The 24,545-nt window shown below is 39.8% G+C and overlaps 1 protein-coding gene across 3 annotated transcripts in view; it reads left to right on the top strand.

Annotated features, from left to right (window-relative positions):
- Window positions 1-264: 264 nt before the first annotated feature.
- ATP8B4 (ATPase phospholipid transporting 8B4 (putative)) overlaps window positions 265-24,545 on the top strand; it is a 247,568-nt gene continuing 223,287 nt past the window's right edge. For 2 of the 3 annotated variants that reach the window (XM_090270585.1, XM_090270583.1), the window contains exons 1-3: window positions 265-332; window positions 16,031-16,122; window positions 19,841-19,908. In XM_090270585.1, coding sequence (XP_090126711.1) covers window positions 19,881-19,908 — 28 coding nt within the window. In that variant the 5' untranslated portion in view covers window positions 265-332; window positions 16,031-16,122; window positions 19,841-19,880. The remainder of the gene's footprint in view (window positions 333-16,030; window positions 16,123-19,840; window positions 19,909-24,545) is intronic. The other variant, XM_090270584.1, reaches the window with a different exon arrangement.

Genomic DNA, 24,545 nt, shown 5'->3' with positions numbered 1-24,545 from the left:
CAGGGGAGGGTCTCAGTAGAACAGTCACCAGCTTTCCAGGTGTGTCCTGTCAGGGTCGTGGTCTGCATTTATTGGTTGGCACTTAGGTAGGGTGTCATTAGTCAGTGTAGCTGGTCCTGATGTCAGCCATGGCATTGCTTCATCTGCTTTTGCTGCTTTTCTTGGCTTGGAGCTGAAATACAACCACGTCATCTCTTGTTTGATCAAAACTCTGTCTCATGGTCAACAGACCCTGAGGCTTCATTTCTAAGATTATTTGATGCTGTTCAGAACCTAATAGTTCTGAGGGCTTCATGGTTAAGGGAGTGGTCGTGCAAGGAAGAAGGAGGCAGGTGAGCCTGGGTACTGGATGGGGCAAGTTTGAATCAGCCATTTGTTTCAGTTCCCCCAATCTATTTGCTAAGGAATTTTCTTAGCTTCTTACTATCCTACCTCAGTTTTATCACCTGCTGAAACCTGTTGTGTTGTAGCAGAGGTTTTCAAACAATCCCCTGAGTTGCAGGAAGAAAATACTGAAACCTCCATTTATTCTTATTGATCTCATCCTTTAAAAATGTCTTGTGCTGTTTTATGGTGTATAGAAAGGATATGTTTGGGGACTACTGTCCTAGAGAGGAGAAAGCAGGTAGTTATATCAGAATGGAAATAACTGTAGATGTGAAGTAACTCAAAACTCAGAGGTCTTCCTTCTTGTCTGATAAGGGAAAGATTGGGAAGATTCTAAAGAAAGCAGGGAGGTCATTGGCTATGGTTAGACAACATGTCAGGTGCTGAGTTATGTGTTATTTATTCTTGTTCTATCGCTGCACATGCAATTTATTCATGAATTCATTCTTTTATTCTTTTTTTTCCTTTTCTTTTCTTGATTATGTGGTTACAGTTGTGCCAATTTCTTTCCCCCCTGCTCTTCTCCACTCTGTGATCCCCCCTCCCTCCAGTTGTCCCCCCCTTAGTCCATGCCCATTGGTTGTGCACATAGTTCTTCTCAACATCTTCCTGTCTACTCCATTCCCTCCTACTATGCTTCTTAATTCCTGCATCATCTCCCTCCCTTTTCCCTCTTCCCCCCCACTGACCTCCCCCCAATATGTTTCCCATACCTATAATTCTTTTCCCACTCTCGTTGCCTACTTACTTTGCCTTTGTTTCAATTCCCTAGCTTCTGCTGTTTGTTGTTGTGATACAGTTTTCATTTTAATGTTCATAGTTTTGATCCTCCTTCTTCTAAACAAGTCCCTTTAACATCTCATATAACAGTGGTTTGGATCTGATGAACTCCTTCAGTTTTATTTTGTCCTGGAAACACTTTCTCTGCCCTTCTATCCTGAATAACAGCTTTGCTGGATAGAGTAATCATGGCCGTAGGTTTTTGATTTTCATTACTTTGAATATTTCTTGCCAGTCCCTTCTTGCCTGTCAAGTCTCCTTTGAGAAATCAGCTGATAGTCTAATTGGGACGCCTTTGTACATAATTCTTCTCTTCTCTCTTGCTGCTTTTAAGATTCTCTCTTTATCTTTAATTTTTGACATTTTGATGATAACGTGTCTTGGTGTGGTTCTCCCTGGGTCCAGCCTATCCGGAACTCTCTGTGCTTCCTGGTCCTGTAAGTTCATTTCCTTCCCCAAGTTTGGGAAGTTCTGCTTGATTATTTTTTTCATATAATTTTTCAATTTCTAGTTCTTCTTCTTCACCCTCTGGCAATCCTATAATTTGAATGTTCATTTGCTTGTAGCTGTCCCAGAGGTTTCTGAGCCTCTTCTTATATTTCTCACTTTTTGTTTCCTCTTTCTGCACTGGTTGAATGTTTGTTCCCTCCTTATGTTCCAATTGTTGATTTGATCCCTGGCTTTCTCTTCCTCACCACTTGTCTTGTATGTATTTTTGTTCATTTCAGCAGCTCTAGCCTTCATTCCTTCCCTGTCTTGATTCAGCCCCGCTGTTAGGTCTGTAAGCTGCCTTATGACTATAGCTCTGAGCTGAGCCTCAGAAAGATTCGCTATTTGTTCATCAGTCAAGGCTTTTATTTGTTTTTTCATTAGCTGTGTGATTGGTATTTCAATCATTAATTCTGCCATTCTGACTGTTTTGTTTATCTTTCCCTCTTGGGCGGGGTGCTGTCACACCTCTTACGCTATATTGGGTGGAGCCCCGTGTGCTGGTCACAACCTGGCGACCTTTCTCACCACACTGTGGCACTTTGTGTGGGCGCGGGGGTCCAAGATGGATTCCTGCTGTTACTCTCTGCTGAAGAACCGGGAGCTTTCTTCTCCATCCCCACACCCTCTGGGCCTCACAGTCTGAAACAATGGGGGGTTCTGCCTTCCTCTCATTGGAATCGCGAGCCGACAGGTCTGGTCTGCAGCCAGGGCCAGCTCCCAGGCGCTTCTCTCCCGCCGTTCACTGCTGTGGCTGCCACCTCTAGCACAGTTCGATCTTTCAGCTGTGGTTTTGCTCTTCCTACCTGTCCGGATGAGCACCACTTGTTTATGACTTTATACATTGGACTTCCATGTAGCTTTATTTTCTGGAACTTCTGGTTATTTTTGGTTTTGCTGTAGTAGTAGTACTTCTTAGTTGTGGAGGGAGACAGAGCGTGTTGGTCTATGCTTCCATCTTGGCCAGAAGTCTCATTTTTTATTCATTTAGTGACTATCTCATTTGATTTTCACAAGTAGCTAAAGAAGGTTTTACTTTTTCTAATTTTACAAACAGCAAGCTAAAATTTCACCACAGAACCCTTCATTGTTAAGGCAGTTAAGTATCTTGCACAATATCGCATCATTTATATCCCAACAATTCTCATGCTTTAGTGCAACATAGACTCCAGGGCTCCCTCAAAAGTCTGTTGCTTCAGCAGCTTCAAGCTGGCTTCTGGCATGCTCACAGCAGGTGGATCGTTCAAGAATGTGTTTACAGAATTGTGAAATACTGTACTTTGTTCTGTTCCCCCTCTTTTATTGTATATGCTTAAATTTTAGATCAGAGATACTACCGTGTCATTGCTTGACATCAAGGCTTGGTTTGACATTTCAGTTAGCGCAGTGTTTCTTTCTTGGCATTAAAAGCAAACAAGCAAGTAAACAAACCAATAAGCAACAATAACAACAACAAAAAACCACGAAAACCCCCCACAAAACCTTTGTAATGGCTAAATTCCAGGGAATTGATGAAATCTTAATTAGTTCATTTCATTGTGATTAAATCGAATGGACCCAAAGTGACGAAATCTACTGTTTGGCAGCCCCATAAGCAATAGCAGAGTCCATTTTCCCCTTTTACTATAGAATCCCCTCAACTGCATGTTTGCCTCCTCCTCACACTTGGTAATTGTCTCATTAGCAAGAATCACATTTTGTTCGTCTTTCTATGTCTCCCAAAGTGCCTGGCTGAATATCTGCAATTGTTGAGTAAAAATATGTTTAAATCCATTTCTTCCAGTTGTGAATTTGGAACTCTGGGTCAGGACATTCCACTTGCTATAGGTGGTTAATCTGTTTACTTAAAAGAATAATCAATTGGCTTTTTTAGCCAACTTGGCAGTAGAGCTTGTATATTCATGGGTTCTAAGAAATATATAATGCTATTTATTCCACTCAGAAAAGCTGCATGGCTTCAGATTCTATAGCAGAAAAATTTCCATGGCTTCTTTTTGATAAATTGTATGCAAAGTTGGAGGACAAGGTAAGAGGATGAGTAAATTAGGAAAAACATTTCTCTCAAATGCACAGATATTTAATCAAAAATTCTTTAGCACAATGCACTGCATTGTTGTGAAGACAAACTGAAGTGATCATAGAGAAAGCTCTTAGTAAGCCCTAGATTACAAACATGAAGAGCATTTGTAAAAAGTAAGATTTTAAAGCTAAATAAGGCCTCTTAAAAATATACAATGCACATGCTGTCTAATGAAGATCAAAGATTAAGTCCTGTTCAGATAACACAGGACCAAAAACGGGTCACATACTAAACCTGACAAGCTCAGGGGAGGCCTGCATGGCTGCCTTACGAACTCAGAGACCGAAAGTAACCACACAGAGTGGTCTGAAATGAAAGCTCCTAACTAAAAGCGAGTCAGGGTGGATAGTCATTTCTAGGCCAGTATCTTCCTTGACAAAGGTCAGTCTTTACCTTAACGGAGCCTGTCTATTGTCTTTTTGCATCTAAGGTAACATACCTTTGAATATCAGGGTAATTTCCTTTTTCCAGACCCCTCAGGGCACAATCTCCCACCAGAGCAGGAGACCACAGAACTCTTTGTTATCATTGTTGTATTAATTGTTAACTGTTTGCTAACTATCCGATACCCACCAATGTAAAATAAGTATGTGTCCATTCCTTTTACTTTTTATCTAATCCCAGAGATTTCTCCCACTTTGCTTTCTCCCATCTCCCTTGTGAATCTTGTGTAAACCCCTTACATGTCCTCCTTTCATTGTAATGTATAAAATCAGGTACAAAACTGCCATTGTCCAGAGCATTTTCTCAATCCATTGAGATTTTGCTTCCTGGCAATTGTTGTCAGTTTGGCTCAAATAAACTCATAAAAATTATTGTATGCTTGAACATTTCTTACACTGACAATATTATCTAGTGGGAATAACATAACATCGATCATTTAGCCACTTTTAAGTTCAGTGGTATTAAGTACATTCACCATGCTGTGTAACAATCACCACTATCCATCTGCAGAATTTCTTAAACATCTCAATTTGAAACTGTACACAGTAGACAATAACTTCACATTCTCCCTTCCTCCCAACCCCTGGTAACTTCTATTCTTTGCCTGATCTAGGTACCTCCTATAAGTGGAATCATGGAATATTTGTCCTTTTGAAGCTTATTTCGCTTAGCAAAATTTTCAAGATTCATCCATATTGTAGCATGTATGAGAATTTCCTTTCTTTTTAAAACTGAACAATGTTCCCTGTACATATATGACATATTTGTTTATCCATTCATCCATTGGTGGATATTGGGTTGTTTCTATCTTTTGGCTATTGTGAATAATATTGCTACGAACATTGGTGTACAAATATCTGTTTGAGTCCTTGCTTTTAATTCTTTTGGGTAGATTTCTAAGAGTGGAAAAAGGCAGAACTTTTAAACCCTCATTTCCCCCATCCATGTTTTTGGTTATTCAGAGCAAGTGTATCTCCTCTGCTCAAGCCCTAAAGAGTGAGCAGCTGCTTTCTTCACCTTCAATGTGCCATAGGCCTCTGTACTTTCCCCTAGGCTCCTTCTCTGAATTTGACATTTCAAGATGAGCTACAAAGGAATTTAAAATCTGACTTGAACTACTACATGCCTATCCCAATTGGCACTACTTTGGAATCTGGCAAGTTAAGGTGAGCTAAGATAAATTTAGCTTAGGGTACATTATGAATGGAAATTTAATAGAAAAGTGTCACATAGAAAGAGTTATACGTTACAGAGTTCAGCTTCAATTCAACTTTTGATAAATTACTATCTGTTGGGTACTTTAAAAATACAATAAGTGAATAAGACAAGCACTTTATTTTCAAGCAGCTCACATTCTAGAACAGGCTGCATGCATATTAGTAAGCAATGAATAACTATACAACAATGCTATTACTGTTCATTTGTTTATTCAACATCCATCAAGCCATTACTAAGCACTGCTCTAGGCCTTTCCCTTATTTGGTGATGTGTACATCATCGGACAAGACCAAGTCCCTGCTCTTCTGAAGCAGATCTTCTAGTGGGGGAAACTAAACAATAAACAAGAAATATGTAGTATAATGGCTGTGTAGTTTATTACAGAGAAAGATAAAACAGGATAAGGGACAGAGAGTGATAGTGTGTGTGCCTTGTTTTAGGTAGGCTGACCAGAGCAGGTCTCTCTGAGTCAGTGATGTTGAGCAGAGATCTGAATAAAGTGAGGGAGACAGTCAAGGGGATGTGTAGGTAACAAGAGGATCTGAAAGAGGAATGGTGGCATCTACTGTAATATTATATCCCTGACATTGTTAAAGACCTTTGGGACTTTAAATGACGAGACAAATAAATCTGATGCTTTGTGATTTTAGGTACATAATTCTATGACACTGTAAAGTTATTTTTTATTTAAATACCCGAAGACCTATCTACAAAAGACACTTGTATTTAAAAATGAATGAATATTACAAAATGACAAGGAATCAATGCTTGGAATCTCTCTCTTACCCCTCTCTCTTGCATGCATGTGCGCACCCACACGTGCATGCAGTACGAAAGCTTCTGGGCATGAGATAAACGTGAATCAGCATTGTGTGATAAGCCCTTCTCCAGCCTTTCTACTTTCTTCTACGATTAGGATTCCTCATTCTGTCAGTGCCGTGAGTTACAAAAATAGTTTGATTAAATCAATTGACTAGTACATAAAATCTAGAGCATTTTAAATGCTCTAGACCAATTTAGAGCTTTTTAAAGACGCATTTAACAAAAATATTTTTAGTAAGCCAATGAAAGGCATCTCTAGCCTTGAAATTTCAGGGACAGTGCCAGAGTACATGAACTTCTTCTGGTATCAGAAATTTTGGACAAATGCAACAAAATCACAACATGTAGGTCCTTAATGGGCAATCTCATTTTTATAGTGCAGGTGCGTATGTGTATGTGTGTGTGTGTGTGTGTGTGTGAGAGACAGAGAGAGAGAGAGAGAGAGAGAGAGAGAGAGAGAGAGAGAGAGAGAGAGAGAGAGAGAGAAAGAGAGAGAAAGAGAGAGAAAGAGAGAGAAAGAGGGAGGTGCAAAACTGAAGACATAGTCCTTACAGTTCTTACCTCAAGCAAAGCAATCTATGAGCAGGGAGGGGAGGTAACAGACATTACAGGATAAGGATAAGTGCAGGTGGACGGTACCAAATCTAGTCTCTAGTAGTGCCAATGAGGGAAGGACCTGAGATTCTGGGAAGATCAGAAAAGGTTCTGGGAAGGGTGAATGTGATCTGGTTCTTTAAGGACAGATTGAGGAGTGAGGGGATGAAGGGAAAGATATCCTAGAAGGAGACAACAGCCTGAGCCAATGTGCCATGTGGGATGTGTGGCTGATGTTTAAGTAATGGCGAGGCATCCCAATGGACTGGTGCAGAGGGTCAGCTTGGAGACTGTAGTGGTAACTTTGGAATGATCAATGGAAAGCCAAGAAGAAAAAGAAAGTTCCGTGCTTTCCTTTTTTTTTTTGTAAATTTCTTTCTGATTCAATGTATCAGGTTATGGGGAGAATCATCCTTTGATTCCCCATGTGTCTGCTGTTAGTGGGGTAACCATAGATCTCCATATAAACAAAAACATTATCTACTAAGCGCTGCACTTTTATTTTTGGTGTGTAAGCTTATTATGAAAAATTTAAGTGTACCAAAGGGTAAGAACCAATGAAACATTCCTTCCAGGGCCCACTAGACCCTCTACCTTCATACCATTTCTTAGAGGTAACTACTATTAATTATTTCTTCTTGCTTAGCCTCCCTGTTATCATTCTTTCAGTCAATGAATATTTATTGAATGCCTATTATGGACATTGGAGACACAACAGTGAACAAAATTGCCTTTCAAGGAGGAAATAGTAAACAGCAAGCATATTTAAAATATTTTCACCAAATGGGATTTTTCTATACTTATTCTTCTGCAATTTCTATTTTCACTTGACTATATATCTTGGACATCTTTCCAAATCAGTCTGAAGAGTCCTACTTTTTTCATTGATAATAGCTAACATTTATTGAGCCTCTACTATGGTCTAGGCACTGTCTTAGTCATAGCAATCCTCCATGGTAAGTACTATAATTATCACCGTTTTACAGATGAGGAATTGAGGCCCAGAAAAGTTTGGGAACTTGCTCAGAGTCACCTGGTCATCACTGGTGGAGTCACATCTGAGCCCAGATGACCTGATTCTTCACTCCTCTTGATGGCTGCATAGTACTCCTCTGTATGGATGTGCCCAGTCCCCTATACTTAAGTCATTTTTAATTGTTTGCTATTACAGACAGTGCTATAATTAATTTTTTTTACAGCTATGTTTGCATATTTGTGATCATCTGTAAGGTGAATTCCTAAGAGATGGAAACATACACATGTCTATATTTAAAGGCACTACTTAGTTTTCCTTGAAAAATAGTTTACTAATTTCTACTCCCACTAACAGTATAGGATAAGATACTGATTTTTAAATATTTTCTTCAACAAAGGGAATCACCAAACTTATAACAGCTGTCAATATGATAAAGTAAAAAAATAGTATAGAGGCTATACCTATTTTTAATTTAAAAGTTTTTCATTTTAAATATTTTAAAGAAACAATTGTTTTATTGCATAGGCCATTCTTGGTTCTTTATATCATCCAAGGAGAAAGCTATCATTCTTGTTTCATGAATCTGCAGTTTCTTGTGACTGTGAAGTCTTGGTAGGGAGAGGTCTTCCTTTCTCTCTGATCTGGCTCTGTGGAAAACTGAGGGCCCAGGACCAGAATGTTCCAGAAAAGCAGAGTTGACAAAGCACAGGGGATCATCTTGCTCTGGTGATACAGACATGATTAAAACATATTTGGTTTCAGTACTTCACTGCAAATCTGATGCAACTTCTGGAAAATCCATAAATGGCTTTAGACATGTTTGAAAGGAGCCATAATCCTTTCATTTAAAAATAGTTACAAAACCAAAATATTTTGTGTTCATCTAATCCCATCTTAAAAACCAGAACTCTGTCAAAACGATTTTGAACTAAAAAGAGAAATCCATTTCCTAAGTGCATTTGTTCTTTGGCATCCTCAGGGTTAACCGTTTGCTTCCTCAGCTGAAGGTGAGGATATTGGGAAACAAGTAGAGCCATTGCTGTGTGTAGTAAATGTTGCTGGAGTGTGCTTAGCTTTCACGCACAAGACAGTTGAACTCCCCTTGTAGTGATTAGAAAAGCACACAAAGAAACCACTGCTAATTACTTCATGTCCAGGAAAAACAGGTGGGAGCTGCAAAGATGTTTGCTTATCTCCCTCAGCCAAGGGCTGATAAAAGTTTGGTAAGCAGAAGTGGTAGCCGGTCACCCCTCGGTTGTCCGCGTCCATCCTTCGGACTCTTGGTTCCCACAGAGGAAGCCATCCTCCGAAGCCAGCCTCTGGGGAGCTTCCTTTTGTTTCTCCAAGATTAACCAGTTCTGCCCTGGCAGCAGCAGCAGGCGACTACCGGAGGAGAAACTCTTCTGGGCTTTTGGTATTTTTCCAAGGAGCGCTTTCTCCCCCAATTCCTCACTGGTAGTGAAACTGCTTTCCTACGATGTCTTCCTCTTTTTCCTATAAGGGGCAGATTCTAATCTGCCACTTCGCAGCTTCCGGTTGTGGTAAGTGGTCAAGAGTGTTTTTCCAGGAGGTGATCTCAGGTTTTGAAGAATGTCCCCAAGCGACCCAGCTTGTTTTCTGTGTAATTACTAGAGTTTCCGAATAGCCTTGCTCTTCTCACTGATATGGTCATGGAGTGAGTACCTGCGTGATCTCCTTGCACTGCTGGGGCACCTCCCCTTTGGGGAGAGAGTTAGGTCCAGGCTGAGGTGAGTCCGTGCGGAGCTTTCCAGGGTTGGTGAGGCTAAGAGGAGTGAGTGTTCGCTGGGTGCTGTTTGGGGCTTTCTCTTTCTCTTTTCCAGGTTGCTGTTTTATCTTCTGTGTGGTTGAGGCTTAGCAAACACTCTTTATTAGTCTCCTCTAATTAAAACATCATTTTGGGGTAAGTTAGTTGGGTTTGGGAAGTAGACATTTTCTTTTCTTTTTTTCCTTCGAAGTTGAAAAATTTTTAATGCTTTTATCATCACCTATTCAATGACAATGGAAGTACCATTAATGTCTATTTTTTCTTAGTTTGTGGGTATTTGTCCCTTCTTTTGGTAGGAGTTTTTGTTTTTTGGGGGGTGGAGAGTTTTGTATGTAGTGCACCTATTCAAGGTGCTGTTTATTCTGTGGTCAGTTCATGCTCTGGACATAAACAGTTTGCCACCAAGCTCTGCCTGTGAGACTTGAGGGATATGTTTTCAGTTCTGAGATTTGTCTGAACAGAAAACATTGATTCTTCTAGCTGCTTGGTTAATAGACATGAGGGAGTCTCAGGTCCCTGGTTAACAATTAGCTGTTTTGAAGAAAAATAAAACAGGCAGGAAACATTAATTGGGGGCTGAAGTACTAGAAAGAAGATGAGGAAATACAGTATTTATTAGATGTGTGATTCCAACACCTGTGCCCACCAACTGTCACCTTTGTTCAGGTGTTGCTCCATGTTAATAGCCTTTACTGCAAAATGTAAACGCAGAGTAATTTTTAACATATATTTATTTATCTTGTGCTTTTATATTGTTTCATCGTGCATGTAAAAAGAAGGAGCCAAGTGACTTTTTTGTGTCCCTGACAGATTAATTTTTTTGCACAGGAGGGTTTTATTTTGTTTTTACATGGTAAAGTAGAAATTTTCATTTAGACTTAATGTATCATTTCAAAGTAAACTGGAAATTATAGCTCTCCTTGAAATAAAACTTCTTTTTTTAAATTTATTTTTATTTTTTTCTTTATTAATGTATGCATTCTAGATACTTGCATGGCATATACAAGAATTAGATGCTTTTTTTTTTTTCAGGATTTCTCATGAAAATTCTTAGAAAACAGTAATCTCCAAATGTTTCACATTTGTATAGTCCGTGCTTAAAGTCTACTTTAACTTCTTAGCAATATTACACATTTTAAAAGGATTAACAGATGCAGTTCTGAATGTAAATGTTAAATATCATTGATGACTGTGCTTTTGGGGACACGTTCCTTCCTTAATCTGAGCCTGCCTTTCTTTCTTCTCTCCTTTTCGTTACTCGGCTCCAGTTTGTTGAGCGCCTGCCCTTCTCTAGGCTCTGTCAGAGGATGAGGACAGTCAGGAAAGCCACAGCATTTCATTTCAATGTATCCTTCTGTGACCCTTCTTTTGAGGTTGAGTGTCCCCTAGGACTCTGTCCTTGTCCTTTTATTGACTTATCCTCACTCTCTGTCCTTTCCTCACTTCTCTTTATTCTTGTTCTTCCTCAGTGAGATCATTTATTTCCCATGACTTCAACATTTCCTTATATGTTGATTCCAAGTGTACAAATGTGTGTTTCCTCTTTAGTGCTGAGAATATTTTCAGTGATCCAGGGGCATTTCAAGCCTAATGTTTTGAAATTGAACTTATTCTCCCACCACGGTTCCTGCTCCTGCTCCTATAACTACCCTTCTTCCTCCCTTCACTGCTATATTTGCCATTTTAGATAATGGCACTTCTATCTCCTGATTGTCCCAAGTGAAAAATTTGAAAGTCACCCCAGATTTCTCCTTCTTCCGTACCCTAATGCATGGGCCATTTATAAACTCTGTCAATTCAACTGCAGAAACATTGCCAGAATTCAGCTCCACTTGCCAGTTGTCACTGCTCCCCCATCTCTTCCCAGGCCAGTCCATGCTGTGAGAGTAACCTTCCTAAAGACTCTGACAGTGTGCACTTGCTTAGAGAGACACAAGGGAGCAAAGACAATGACAGGGGGGCTGGATTCTGATCATACATTCTACAGAGAGACCTTTTCTGCCTTCCCGTTACCTGCAGGATCAACCAGGCTCTTGACCATAGGGAGGCTTTGGGTTACCTTCTTTAGTGATGCGGATTATGGCAGTCCCTGCCTACAGAGTTTTGGTGAGGATCAAATGAAATGATATACGTCAAGTGCTTAGCATGAGGTCAAGTAGCCAGTGGATGATAGTGATGATGACTACAGTGATGAAGAGGATGACTTCTTTCAGAACCCATCTCTTATCTGTTTTGTTGGCCCCGTATCAGACCACATGTCTCCATGCTCCTTGCAACCTGGTTGCCATGACTTTCACTGCTCACAACCTTCTCTTTCACAACACTTGATCTTTGCACACATTGCTCCTTTTACCTGTCCTTACCTCGTTTTATTGAGCCAACTCTTCTTTTTCTTTCAAAAGGATTCAACCTGCAATCACCATCTGTGAGGTCTTAGCTGACTCTGCAAAGCAGACTGGTGACTCCCTTCCCTCCGACTCCACAGTTCTCAGTTCCTCCTTTTATCACAGCCCTGCACTTGCCATTCTAATGATTCTTCCATGTACTTGTCTCTCTGGTCTTCCCTAGACTATGGGCTTTTGAAGGACAGAGATGGGGCCTAATGCTCCTTGCCTCTCTCTACCCAGCCCAGGTTTGACATAGAACAGGCACTTGATAAGTGTTCGATGATTGAATATCAAGAGGGGTGGCTCTCTACTTGGGGAGAGTTACAAATGCACTTAATAATAAGAGCTTCCTTTTTTTAGTATTAACTTAGTATCAGCAGGCACTGGGCTAATTTCTTTATAGGCATGACCTGATTTAGATTGCCGAATTGAGTAACCCTGATTGTCCCTTTTTACAGATGAAAAAACCAGGGCTTAGAAGGGAAGGGAACTGGCAGGAGGTTACAGAGCTAGCAAGACCAGACCCAGCCCTCTGACTAGCTCTGGTGCCTGAATAGGGAAGTAAGAAGGGGAAGGTAGATGACCAAGTCAGGGGAGGCGTGTTTGGGAGAGAAAGGCAGGGTGAGGCAGAAGGTGAAAATACACAAGGGAGGCAGTGAGAGCAGGCTAGGAAAGGAGAAGAAAGGAAACAGAAAAGGAAACTAGGGGAATAAGTTGGAAAATGAGCAAGGGATAAACAAGAGGAGGAAGGGAAGCAGAGTTCCCACTGTTTTAGAATTTTGTGGCTGGGTAACAGCTGCATGCCTAACAGAATATAAACAGACTTCAGTGTTGACATGACAACTCACAACAAAATCAATCTGATATATATTATATGAGAAATATAATAATTTATTGTTGAGGCATGGTAGTTAGATATAATTTCCAAGCAATTTATAAATTTGGCTGTACTAACCATCACTTTTATAAACATACATATACACACATAGACTGGCTTAAATGTCTTACTTCTATTTTTGCCCGGTGTCTACAATCTGTAAGCACTATGGCTCTTGGCCGCTGTCACTGACACCACATATGATTGAAACATTATCTACGCCTTCCACCCTTGCATCACACTCAAAGCTGCACGCTTGCAGGACAGAGGCCTGGGCTGATTCCTTACCCCTCTTTAGTCTTACCTTCCGAGGCCGAGATTTCTCTACCCCACCACAACCTCCCTTCCCTAGGTCTTAGAACTGTGCTTCAGCACCCTCGTCCCTCAGGGGCCTGGCCCTGCAGAACCGAGGGAATAATCTTGGGCTGGCAGGCATGTGCAGGTAGATGTGACTGCAAGGTCGCAGTGTTTAGGGGTGGGAGATCTCAATGAGGCTTTGCTTTTCAGCCTCTGGTCGCCTAGAGGTAGTGGGAAGAAAGGGAGGGAGTAGGACCAGAGAAGATGGAGGGCATCATGGGGAGAGAAGAGGCTCGTTCCCTCATTCTGCCTGTGGAAGCTTCCCATCCTCAGATCCCACTATTGCTCAAGCAGGTGGGCTTTTCAAGGTTCACCTAAGCTCACCCTGGTGCTGGCCTCCCAGGAAGCCCCCCTCTTTTCCACTGTTGGTTGGGTCAGTCCTCAGAGAGGTGTGCTGGGTGGCAAAGCAAGTGCTGTAGTGAGAAATATGAAGGGAAGTTAAGAAAAGAGGGAAGGAAACTAGGAGATTAGAAGAGAAAAGTTCGGAAGTAGGAAAGACAGACTGGGGAGGAGGGAAAAAGGGGAGGGAACACTTTTATGGAGTGAACTGTGTACACATGTGTATTTAACCTCACAAAACCCCTGGGGGGAAGGCATCATTATCTCTATTTTACAGATTCAGAGATTGAGTTTCTGGAAGGGAAAGGGACTTGGCCAAAGGAACACTAGATAGAAAGTAACTGAACTGGGATTGGAATCCTGTTATCCTAAAAGTCTCTCCTGTATAACACAGTGTCTCCAGAGGGGAAGAGAAAGCAGAGCTGGGGAAAGAGAAAGGCAAGCAGAACAGAACAGAGACTGGAAAATAGAATCAGAGGAAGGTAGGAGGTCCTCATAGGGGGTGAGGTCTGGGGTTGGGCTTGTTGAAGCTGGATGGGTCCTTTCTGCCTTGGCCCATCTTGTCCCTGAGTCCTGAGAACTGGAGAGAACCAATTACTCAAAGGAAGTAGGGGATTACTCCCAGTGGGGATATTCAGGTTCTTCCCTAGCCCCTGAGGTGAGCCAGGCAGGGAGGGGCTCACCTGGCCTTACTTGTACAGAGAGAGCTGCCAAGAGTGTGCCCCACGCTACTCTCCTGTCCTGGCTGCGACTGCTCCTGTCTCTTTGCCAACTGCCTTGGCCCCTTCCTTTTCCCTTTCTTTTCCCATCTCCAATTCCTTTGCCTTTCTATCACTTGACCTCAAAGTTTCAATCTTTCTCTTTCCACTGGTTCTGCTCCCTCAGTTTATCCACATGGCTCTGTCTTCCTACTGCAAACATATCTTTTCTTTAGTCTCATTACTTATTTACATGGATCCCCTTTATTTTTACTGCAGAATGTCTTGAAGAAGTTACATTCATTGTCCTCATCCTAACATTTATATAGATACCTTGACAAAGAAAGTTCAGAGGGCTGCCTTAAGGATAACTAATACTACACACTTTGATTGTGTGCCCCATCCCCAGTAGCCCCTCTGGGTAGGTTCTGAGCTTATTTGCCCCAATTCTGTGATGAGTTAGTGGAAAAAGCAGGAATCCAAGGTCAGGCTGTTTGACTCTAAAGGACAAGCTTCCAGCTACCACATCCTGCTGACCCTTAAGCAGGTCAGTAGTCTGTGCCCTTGGAGGCCTCCTGGTGAGTTTACTGTGGCCAGAGTGGGTTGTTTGTTCTGTAGACTTTGGACTGTACTTCAATAGCATACCAAAACCAGATCTATCTTTCTGGGGAGATTAATATTAGCTCAGGACACTGATGACGTACAATAAAAATAACAATGTATTAATTTAAAATGTGTAATATAACTGTAAGGAGCATCAACATGTTCACTTCAGCATACATGACCAATGCATTCTTTCCCTGTAGACAGACTTCTGTGGGAAAGCAAGTTATTATTAGCAGGTTGCTTGGCGATCATGGAGTTGGAATAGGGGAAATGGCTTCAAATCACTGAAGGGCATCTTGATTTCAATTGTTTGCTTACAGCATTGAATTACTTGGGAGTGCCCATTTTCACTATAAGTAGGGACCTCCCTGTAGAATCATAATGTGGAGAGGATGCCCTCTTCTGCTTCAGCTTGGATGTCTTGTTATCACTGTCAGTTGCAATGTATCTGAAACCAATTCCTTATTTTCTCTGAACAAACTGGAGCCACTTTTTCCCATTAGAAGAATTATTTTCTGTGACCAGGAGTCAAAACCTGAACTTGAAATGTAAAAAGGGCCCATTGCATTTCTAAATGAATTAAAATACTTAAAGCTCATAGTTATTATTCTTTAGCTACTCCTTATTCTTCTTACTTTTCCCATACTTCTATTTCTTATAAACTCCCAAGGACTTTCACACAAGGGTAGCATTATTTTAATCCTGAGCATAAGGTGAAGTCAAGGGTAAGATAAGACCTGGCCAAGAGCTTTGCTTTTTTTAAAAAAAGTAATTTTTATTTATTTGTTTGTTTATTGTTTATTTATTTATTTATTTATTTTTAGAGAGAGGGGAAAGGAGAAAGAGAGGGAGAGAAACATCACTGTGTGGTTGTCTCTCACTTGCACCCCCATCTGGGGACCTGATGTGCAACCTAGTCATGTGCCCTGACTGGGAATCGAACCAGCGATACTTGGCTCGCAGGCTGACGCTCAGTCCATTGAGCCACAGCAGCCACGGCTAGCTTTCCTTTTTTATTTCCACTGTTTTGGGATGATTTTATAAAAGAAGGAATGCATTCATGTAAATATTGTTTGCTTCAACACTGGTAAATGGTTGGATTTCAGAATCTTAAATTCCCGTTTTCAGAGCTAGATTTCACTTTAGCAAACCTTTTCTCTCACTTCATTTTGTTTATTCTATTTCCTTAGACCTTCACTGATCCAAAAGTTCAACAAAAGATGAATTTTTCTTTACTCCAACATCCTTTAGAGGTGAAGCAAGTGTCAGCTGGTGTATTTTGGTGAGTTGATGAATGTGCAATAATGAAAGGACTATTTTACTTTCTCTAAGTGAAACTAGAATCTGCTACATTAATTATGACTCTTCCTTGAATACACCCAAATTGCCGTTGTTACAAGGGAAAGATTGGATCAGAGGGAACATAGATCTGAATGTTAGTTCTTCATTTGTCTCAGAGAGTAAAAACAGTTGAATGAGATCATTTAGAAGGAATAAGTTTAACAAATCTTATAGAGATATTGTTTAATTCATATAAAAGTTATCACTTTGAATTAATTATGAAGTAGAGAATATTTTGTACAAAAGCAAAAATGGCTAAAATTAAAAACTGGATTTATTCAATATCTTTAAAATAAAATGTTTCAGCCCTGGCTGTTGTGGCTCATTGGATTGAGTGTTGGCCTGTGAACCAAAGAGTAACCGGTTTGATTCCCAGTCAGGTCACATGCCAGGGTTGCGGGCCAGGTCCCCAGTTGGGGGCATATGAGAGGCAACCACACATTGAGGTTTCTCTCCCCCTCTTTCTCCATCTCTTTCCCTTTCTCTAAAAATAAATAAAAATAAAATCTTAAAAAAAATAAAACAAAAGTTTTCAAAAATGCTTTGGAAATGATATTAGGACATGTAAAAGCAATGAAATAGCTCTATGACTGAGAGGCAATTTTAGGAAGAATATGATGTGGTTTTATGTTTGATTATTTAGGGACTTTTAAAATGAGAAGTTCTTATAGGAGGATCTAAAATAAGAGAGGGAAAGGGTTACATGGGTAGCTTCTCCTTAGTTACTTTTACGTTGCACAAATATATTTAGGTTCATCTTTTGTACTGGTTGTCTGTTAGTACTATCCCTCAAAGCAATCTATCAAACCAGTAAGGAGAAAGAAAGAATAAGTTGGCTGGTGGCCATTATTCTTATTAACTTCCTGAGAGACTGAATTTATTTTTCTGCTTGCATTTTCATTGCCACCTGTCAGGGTGTAGATTCTCTTTTGCCATTTGCTTAAAGAATTCCTTTCTTTCACCTGCTCCAGGGACTCAGTGTTCATGAAAACAGAACATGTTCACTTAGTCCCCAGAGAGAGTTTTCAAGCCCTAACACATTGGGTTAGAACTTGCTCATGAGCCTTAATCTTCTGGCCAGACGGGGCCACTAGATCCAGATGTCATTGTCACAGAATCCATTCATCCTTCTCCCCCTTGCCATTTTTATCTGTTGCTGTGACTACTTTTTTTGGAACAGAGAGAGTCCTTCATGGACAAAAACTCACTTTTGTCGATATTTCTCACAGGAAGTCTTCATTTAAAAAAAATCTTTCTTGTGAGTCTTCTTTTATAGCCATAGTGCCTGCTCTTGTCTTCCCCCACAAGATCTGCTCATTTCCCCCTCTGTTCTTTACTCTGCAATTTACCTGCATCACTCTTCCTGCTGTTAAACAAATATTGCCCATCCTTTGAGACTCTTCCTAGGCTGGGTATGGGGGTGCACAGGAGGAGGGGTACCAGCTAAATGGATGGAGCAGCCCAGAAAGTTACAGTGGCCTTTAGCTTGGGAATATCTATGATATTTTGGCACTTGGGACTGGGGTCTGGGAAGGGATAGTTGCTAAGAGGGAAGTGCTGTTTAGCCCCAGGAAGCCCTTGTTCCATATCTCTTAGAAATTGAGGTGATCAGTAATATTTTAACTTAGCAAATGTTTGTTGAGTATTGCTATAAGACAGGTTTATTCAGCATTGCTATATGCCAGATAGTGGAGATACAACTATGGGCCAAACAGATGAGGTCTCTGCCCTACTGGAGTTTTGTGGACTAATGGGGAAATAGCCAATATAATAAGAAAATATGTTCTAGAGTTATAGGGGCTCTGAAATGGGAAGCTCTGGATTCTGTGGAAGCACATAGGAGGTGCTCCTATCTCTGATTTGGGAGACTAAGAAGGCCTTTTAGAGGAAGTGATCCATAAGTTGATATTGGAACATGAGTAAGAGTTAGTCAGGTGAAAGGGTTAGAGATGGGGTTAGATGGTAACAGGCACAAGGGAAGACATGTGTGAAGGCCCTCCAACAGAAAGAAGTATAGCCATGAGAGGATGCAAGGAGGAGTGAGGGAATGAGGAGAGTGATCAGAAAATCAGGCTAGAAAGATGAGCAGGGTCCAGATTGCAGAGGGTCCAAAAAATCGTGTTAGAATTTGATCTTTTTTCCTAAGGCCATTGGGAGGTGGTTGGAGGGTTTTAAGCAAGGGCGTGACATGATGCCATTTACCTTTTTAAAGGATGAGTCTGGCTTCACTGTGGACTCTGGTCTACAGGTGGCCAAGGCTGGAGCAAGGAAACCTGTTAGGAGGAATATAAGGGAAAAGCAACCACTGGTCAGTGGACACATCCTAGAGGCTGAGGTGTGGGGAGCAGTGAGGAGGGGAAGGAAGGATTGTCTAGGGCAGCCTTGGTGGCAGTTGGTAGAAGATGTGGGAGAAGGAACAAAAGAGTTATATATTTGAGGACCTGTCCTGCTTCTAGCAGCACCTGGTGGCAGTATCCCCATCTTCTTGCTCAGATTTATCAGTTTTAGTAACTGGTCCTTAAAAAATCAATGAGTTCCACAAAGTATCATTAGCCCTATTTGTCAGGTATACCCCAGGGATAGCTGTTGTTTTACCTGGAGGTGGTGGATAGAAACTCATGAATCTGGGGGACCTGACAGGGAGAAAGATGGATGGTTTCAGGCTTTTTAGACTCTGAAAGATTTATAGTGCAGTAATGGGTGTTGATAAACTTTCCTGTCTCCTCTTTTCTTGTGACTAGTAAGCCATAAGCATTGCTCTTCCTCTTTTTTGGTCTCCACATGACTGACCGGCTCCTTGAGTGTGTTCACTGCATCCTTCCTGCCACACCACTCCTTCAAGCAGGCTGCAGACAAGTCATTTCCCTTTCCAACCAAAAAGGCGTGCACTCAGTACCCCTGCCTGCCTTGTTGTGTATTTGCTAAGGTGCCTGAGTTCATTTCTGTAGTCTGTGAAGTTCTAAGTCTTTGCCTATTTATTATTTATTTTAAATCTTTCGTAGAGTTTAACATATGAAAGAAATTAGATCACATGTAGGGGAGAAATGAAAGATAATAATGACACTATTCTGTGTGTGTGTGTGTGTGTGTGTGTGTGTGTGTGACTATACTCATGAGAATAAATTGAGGAAAAATTTTGAATTGCATTATGTTCCTCTAGAGCCTGGCCAATAGTTTCCTCTCATGTGTAACTCCCACGGTTTAGCAGTGGTTTCTAGCTCTGGCTGTGGGGAGGAATAACCTATAACACTTGAATAAAAGACAGATGCTTATATAAATGTCTAATCGCTATGTTGTATGCCTGAAACTAATATAATATCGTACGTAAACTTTAATTTAAAAATAAAAAAGCAGATGCTAGAGCTTCACCCCTGCAATATTCTGATTCATAGCATTTGGGATATATTAGAAAATTTGGCTAAATTAATGCCCAGTTGTATAGCACACTTGTGCTTACCTTAAGTTTGTCTATATAGACTTTATAGAATTGTTCTTATCTAGTTAGATTTAAGCCTTATGAATGCAATTTGTATTCCTTATTGTGCCAATGGCTTTCTCGTCACCTAGATATGACTAGAAAGGAAGTTAAAAGATGAAAATTTATGGTTAATGAGTATTTTTCAAACACTAATGCGTATTTTTCCTGTTTTCTTATGTAGGCCAACTGTTGAGGCCTGGTGAAAAATAATTGGTGCAATAATGTTCTGCAGTAAAAAGAAACCACTTGGTAAGTATTGCGTTCTTCAGATCATGCAAAGCAAATATGGTTTTTAAATTAAATTACATTGTATTCTGTGGAGGAGCACTGAACGCAGATATAGGACATTTCATTCTCACCGTGCTCTGCACAGCCATCTTCTCACTTTTATTAGGTTAGTTTTGCCTGTTTTTGAAACTAACATAAGTAAAATAATACAGCACAGATTCTTGTGTCTTGCTTCTTTTACTCCGCTTAAGGCTTTTTGACAGACACCCATATAATTGCAAGTACCAATAGTTTGTTCCTTATTTTTTTCTTTCAAAGCAATATTACATTGTATGAATACACCAATATTAAAAACTAAGATTACATAGGTAGAAATAATTTTGATTCATGATGGCAGAAAACACACATATATATATTTTTTGTTTTTGGGTAATTGGTCTAGCTGAACAGCTTTAATAATATTTTAGTTTCTTTAATATAGCATGTCAGCCAGATTGTTTTGATGTTCTTTTTTACCTCTAATTAGTCAGTGACAGGCCATTATATAATTTTTTCTTTAATGTGTGCATATTCAATGAATCACTGTTATTGTCTTTATATTTGGTCATAGACTTTTTAAGGACTAAAGGCTGGATTAGAGTTTATCTAATGCATTCTTCTTCCATCTAATAATATCTCTGACAGGTGATTAACCTGCTTTTATAGGCAATTGCTTCATGGTGCAGTTTATTTTCTTTTCGGGTACTTATTTATTAAAATATTCAGCCTCATGATGAGCTGAACTCTGTCTCAATGTAGTTCCTACTAGACGTCAATTGTTATATACATGCTCTGGGGCAATATTTTCCTATTCCCAATGCCAGTCTAAGAGTTTAGAATTATTGTCGTCATTTTTTCTTTTTCAAATGAAATGATTTATTTATATAAAATTACTAGAATAATATTAAGAGTGTAAATATTAAATTAACTAACTTTAACAGGAACAAATTTCCAACAAGATTTATTGTTGTAGGGTTTAATATGTTTTGGTGACGTAGCTGGCTCTGATCTGGCACTGATGTGCAGAGAAAGCTGAGGCCAATCCCTTTCTCTTGGACTTGTTACAATGGCCGCATGACTTGAGGGACTGATATTTGTGTCTATCATTTGCATCATCATGATTGTGAATGATGCATCTTCAGGCTATATCATTTCCTGTAGGTCTCATAACAGACTGGAGAACTTTTATAACCTAAAATATTCATCGATTTATACAGTCAGTCAACAAATGTTTTTGAGCCCCTATGTTATGTGAGGTAATGTTGACCTTTCTTGACTTAAAGTAGCTCTTTATGATTCAATAAAATACATGTATCTCACAAAGTTGTTTACAGTAGCAATGACAGCTTAAAAACAGTTTGCTAAACATTACTAAAAGTGATATATTTGCCTGAGGAGCATGGACTAGAGGAGATGAAAAATCATGCAGAAGTGGTATTTTATCACAATGAGATATATAATATCTTCAGCATTTTATTAAGGTGTAGGCACATTTACACAACATTTCACAACACCATCAGGAAACTTAGGCCATTGCTGACATATATGAAAATATAACAAGCTGGTCATGGTGTTGTGGGGAAAAACAATGTTCTCCCAGATATGCTTATTATTTATTATTTCCACATTCCTGTAAATCTCACATTCTTCAAGATGTGAAACATTCCAGCTAATTGACTCAAATACGTAAAACATTATGATTACAGTTTATTTTCTGTTCATTCTTTGTAATTCACCCTTTCTGTATAGCTTGATGGGAGGCCTGAAGACAAATAATTTTAAAGCATACATGTACTTTTCTCCAGAGCAATCAAGAAGAGCATTGTTCATAAAATTCAGATTTTATGTAGTTTGGTAATATGAGGAGCAAAAGATATAGATAATTAGGGACTTTGTTTTAACTAGCTAACTCTGTTCCTGACTCCACAATGTGGGGCCTGTGGAGCCAGTATGTGTCCCTCTACAGGGAAGCCTTTGGTGTGTGTTCGGGTGTGAGGTGGGAAAAATCAGTCTAGGGTCACAGTTATGTCTTCTGTGGGCCCTTCCTCCAAAAAATATTAAAAATTATATTTTGTGATTGTGGGAATAAAGACAAATATAATCCAGATCAAATTCATTATTATGTATTCAATATTATTATATTTATCTTTTCTTCTGCTCTTAAAATATAGGAAAATTTTAACACTTTTGTGGGCCCCTAAAAGTGTTGTGGACACTAAGTGCTGCATCTACTGTGCCTACAAATGAGCCCACTCTTTGGTTGAAGTTTATATACTTATTTTTCAGGCATTTTTTGAGCACAGACTTTTTAGCAGGTTCTAGGGTGGTCCTGCAAGAGAGGGTTGATGATAAAAAAGATGAATAAGACGTGGAACCTAGCCTTACAGGTACCATATCAATGTCTATATATTACCCCATCTCAGACGGCAGACCACTTGTACCAAATTCCTTCTCTTTTCAGTAAATGACTGCAGCTCAGCTCAAATAAGGTGCATGGTAGAGCAACCTACCACCTCCCACAGTTTGTATATAGCATAAGTTTCCTTCGGAGACACCTGGGACAAGTGTGGATGTCCTTTAACCAGCCATTTGAACTTGACTTTTCCTCTCCTCTGCTTCCTTGCTGTGCTGGTATTTGTAGGCATGCCTACCCTTTGAAGGAGGTCCCTGTTTTGTTTGTTTTTCCTTCATTGCTTAGAATAGACCCTTGCTCAAAGGAGCTCGAGAAATATTTCTGGAATAAATAAATCACTTTGTCTTGGCTCCAGCAGATTTTATTTGCCACATGTATTCAGGGGTCTGAGACACAGAAACCAATATGTAGTAAAGAAATTTTATTTATAGCTCCATGAATTTCAAAATGACAACGACAAGCTTTGAAAAAAAAATTTCCTGTGCAACCCCTGAGATACCAAGCAAATGAGAGACAGCCTCAGGTTTCTTTCTCACATGTCTTTCTTTTCCACCTGGTTTTTTTCCTCTCACTTTGTGACAGGTGGCTTCTTTCCCATGGATGGCTGGAATGTGTTTCATCATGGAAAATTAAATGTCCTCTAGCTTCTTCTAGGCTCTTGTGATCCTTAGGGTAGATCTTACTTCTTTTCTATCTTTTTTCCCTCTTTTTGAATGAGGGTACTGTGAAAAGGTAAAGCTACTTTCTATCTTTACAGAAAACATTTTGGTCCAGACCCAGTCCAAAAAGAATGCAATTTTTTCTATAGATACTTAAATTGTAAAAGAATCTAGATAAATAAACAATCTAAAACAGTAAGTTTTGAAGAAGGGTTTGGGAGAATATTCTTAGCAAGGAGAGGGCAGATAGGGTTTCTAGGAAGGCCTCCATGGTGAAATAGAGAAGCCCAGAAGCAATGGAAAGTAAGAGGTCACAGGGTCTCAAGGTTAACTGGGAGGGGGCATGTGATTTGAAGGACATTCTGGAGTTTTGCATTCTATGGGCGAGACCTCTTTCCTCTCTCCTTGACTTTTGGACACAAGCACACACCAATGTGCATTTCCCAGTCACCTCTGCACAGTACTACTGACCATCTCTTTATATGCAGAATTTCTTTCAAGCTTCTTTAATAAGGGAGGCAGTTTGAAATTTGAATTCTGATTCTACTGCATAATCTTGCTAAGTCTTTTCTTCATTTTTAAAGTGGGGATCATAATAGCATATACCAAATTGGATTGTTTTGGGAATTGATGAAATAATGCATGTGCAACATTTCATATAGTATCTAGCTTTTAACAATTGCTGAATAAACATTAGTTCTTCTTCTTCTTATATAGTAAGTCTTAAATCTCCTGTTGTGAATCTATGCTTAGAAAGTTACATGCCCAGGGCTTATAAAAACACTTTATTGATTTTACTTGTAACCTGTATAGTAATAACAAGTTATGTATGCTGGAAGAAGAATGAATCAATAAAAAAAGTTTACATATCTTTGAGAAGCTATAGTAAGCCATGGGAGGAATATAGTTCCCAATAAGTCAAAAATTTTGAATATCTGGACCTGATGAGCAAATTGGCTCACTCAAGAGGAAAACAAACCAAAGGCCCTTATTATTTGTTTGAATCCCCTAACTCTGTTTCCAAGCTTTTTTTTTAAGGACAAGAATAAAAAAAATCGTGGAAAGATTTTTGTTTTGCCTTGATTTTCTTTAGTTTGCTGCTTGAATGTCAGCAAGTCTCACCAGCTGCAGGTCACCACTAGGTTTCAATAGGAAGCCCCAATTTGGGACACATATTTTTCACTTGTATTAGAATGTGCTCTTGGAGTCAAATCAGAAAATCTTGGAGACCAGAGAACTCTTTTCTTCAAAGCTCTACCCTCTCATTGTTCTTTCCTCATGTCTTTAATGAATTGGTTTGGCTTTCAACCACACAGACCAGATTGTGAAGAATGAAATAAAATTAAAGAAAAAAGCTTTAAGTTATTGATTTAGCTTGATGGAATTTTTCTGAGCCTGACCCAACTCCAGAAAACCACCACCACCACCAGAACCCAAAAGACACTCCATGTGTGGAGACATTCTTCAGCTTTTGGCTTGGGCCCAATCTTGCTGAGGAAATATCAGTCCATGCCATCAGGGTTTTATAGAGAGACCCCAAATTCTCC

Source organism: Furipterus horrens, unplaced genomic scaffold (assembly GCF_987537825.1).
Source record: "Furipterus horrens unplaced genomic scaffold, mFurHor1.1.pri manual_scaffold_3, whole genome shotgun sequence".
Taxonomy (NCBI): domain Eukaryota; kingdom Metazoa; phylum Chordata; class Mammalia; order Chiroptera; family Furipteridae; genus Furipterus; species Furipterus horrens.
The sequence above is the reverse complement of the archived record's forward strand: the minus strand, read 5'-3'. Positions and strand labels throughout refer to the sequence as shown.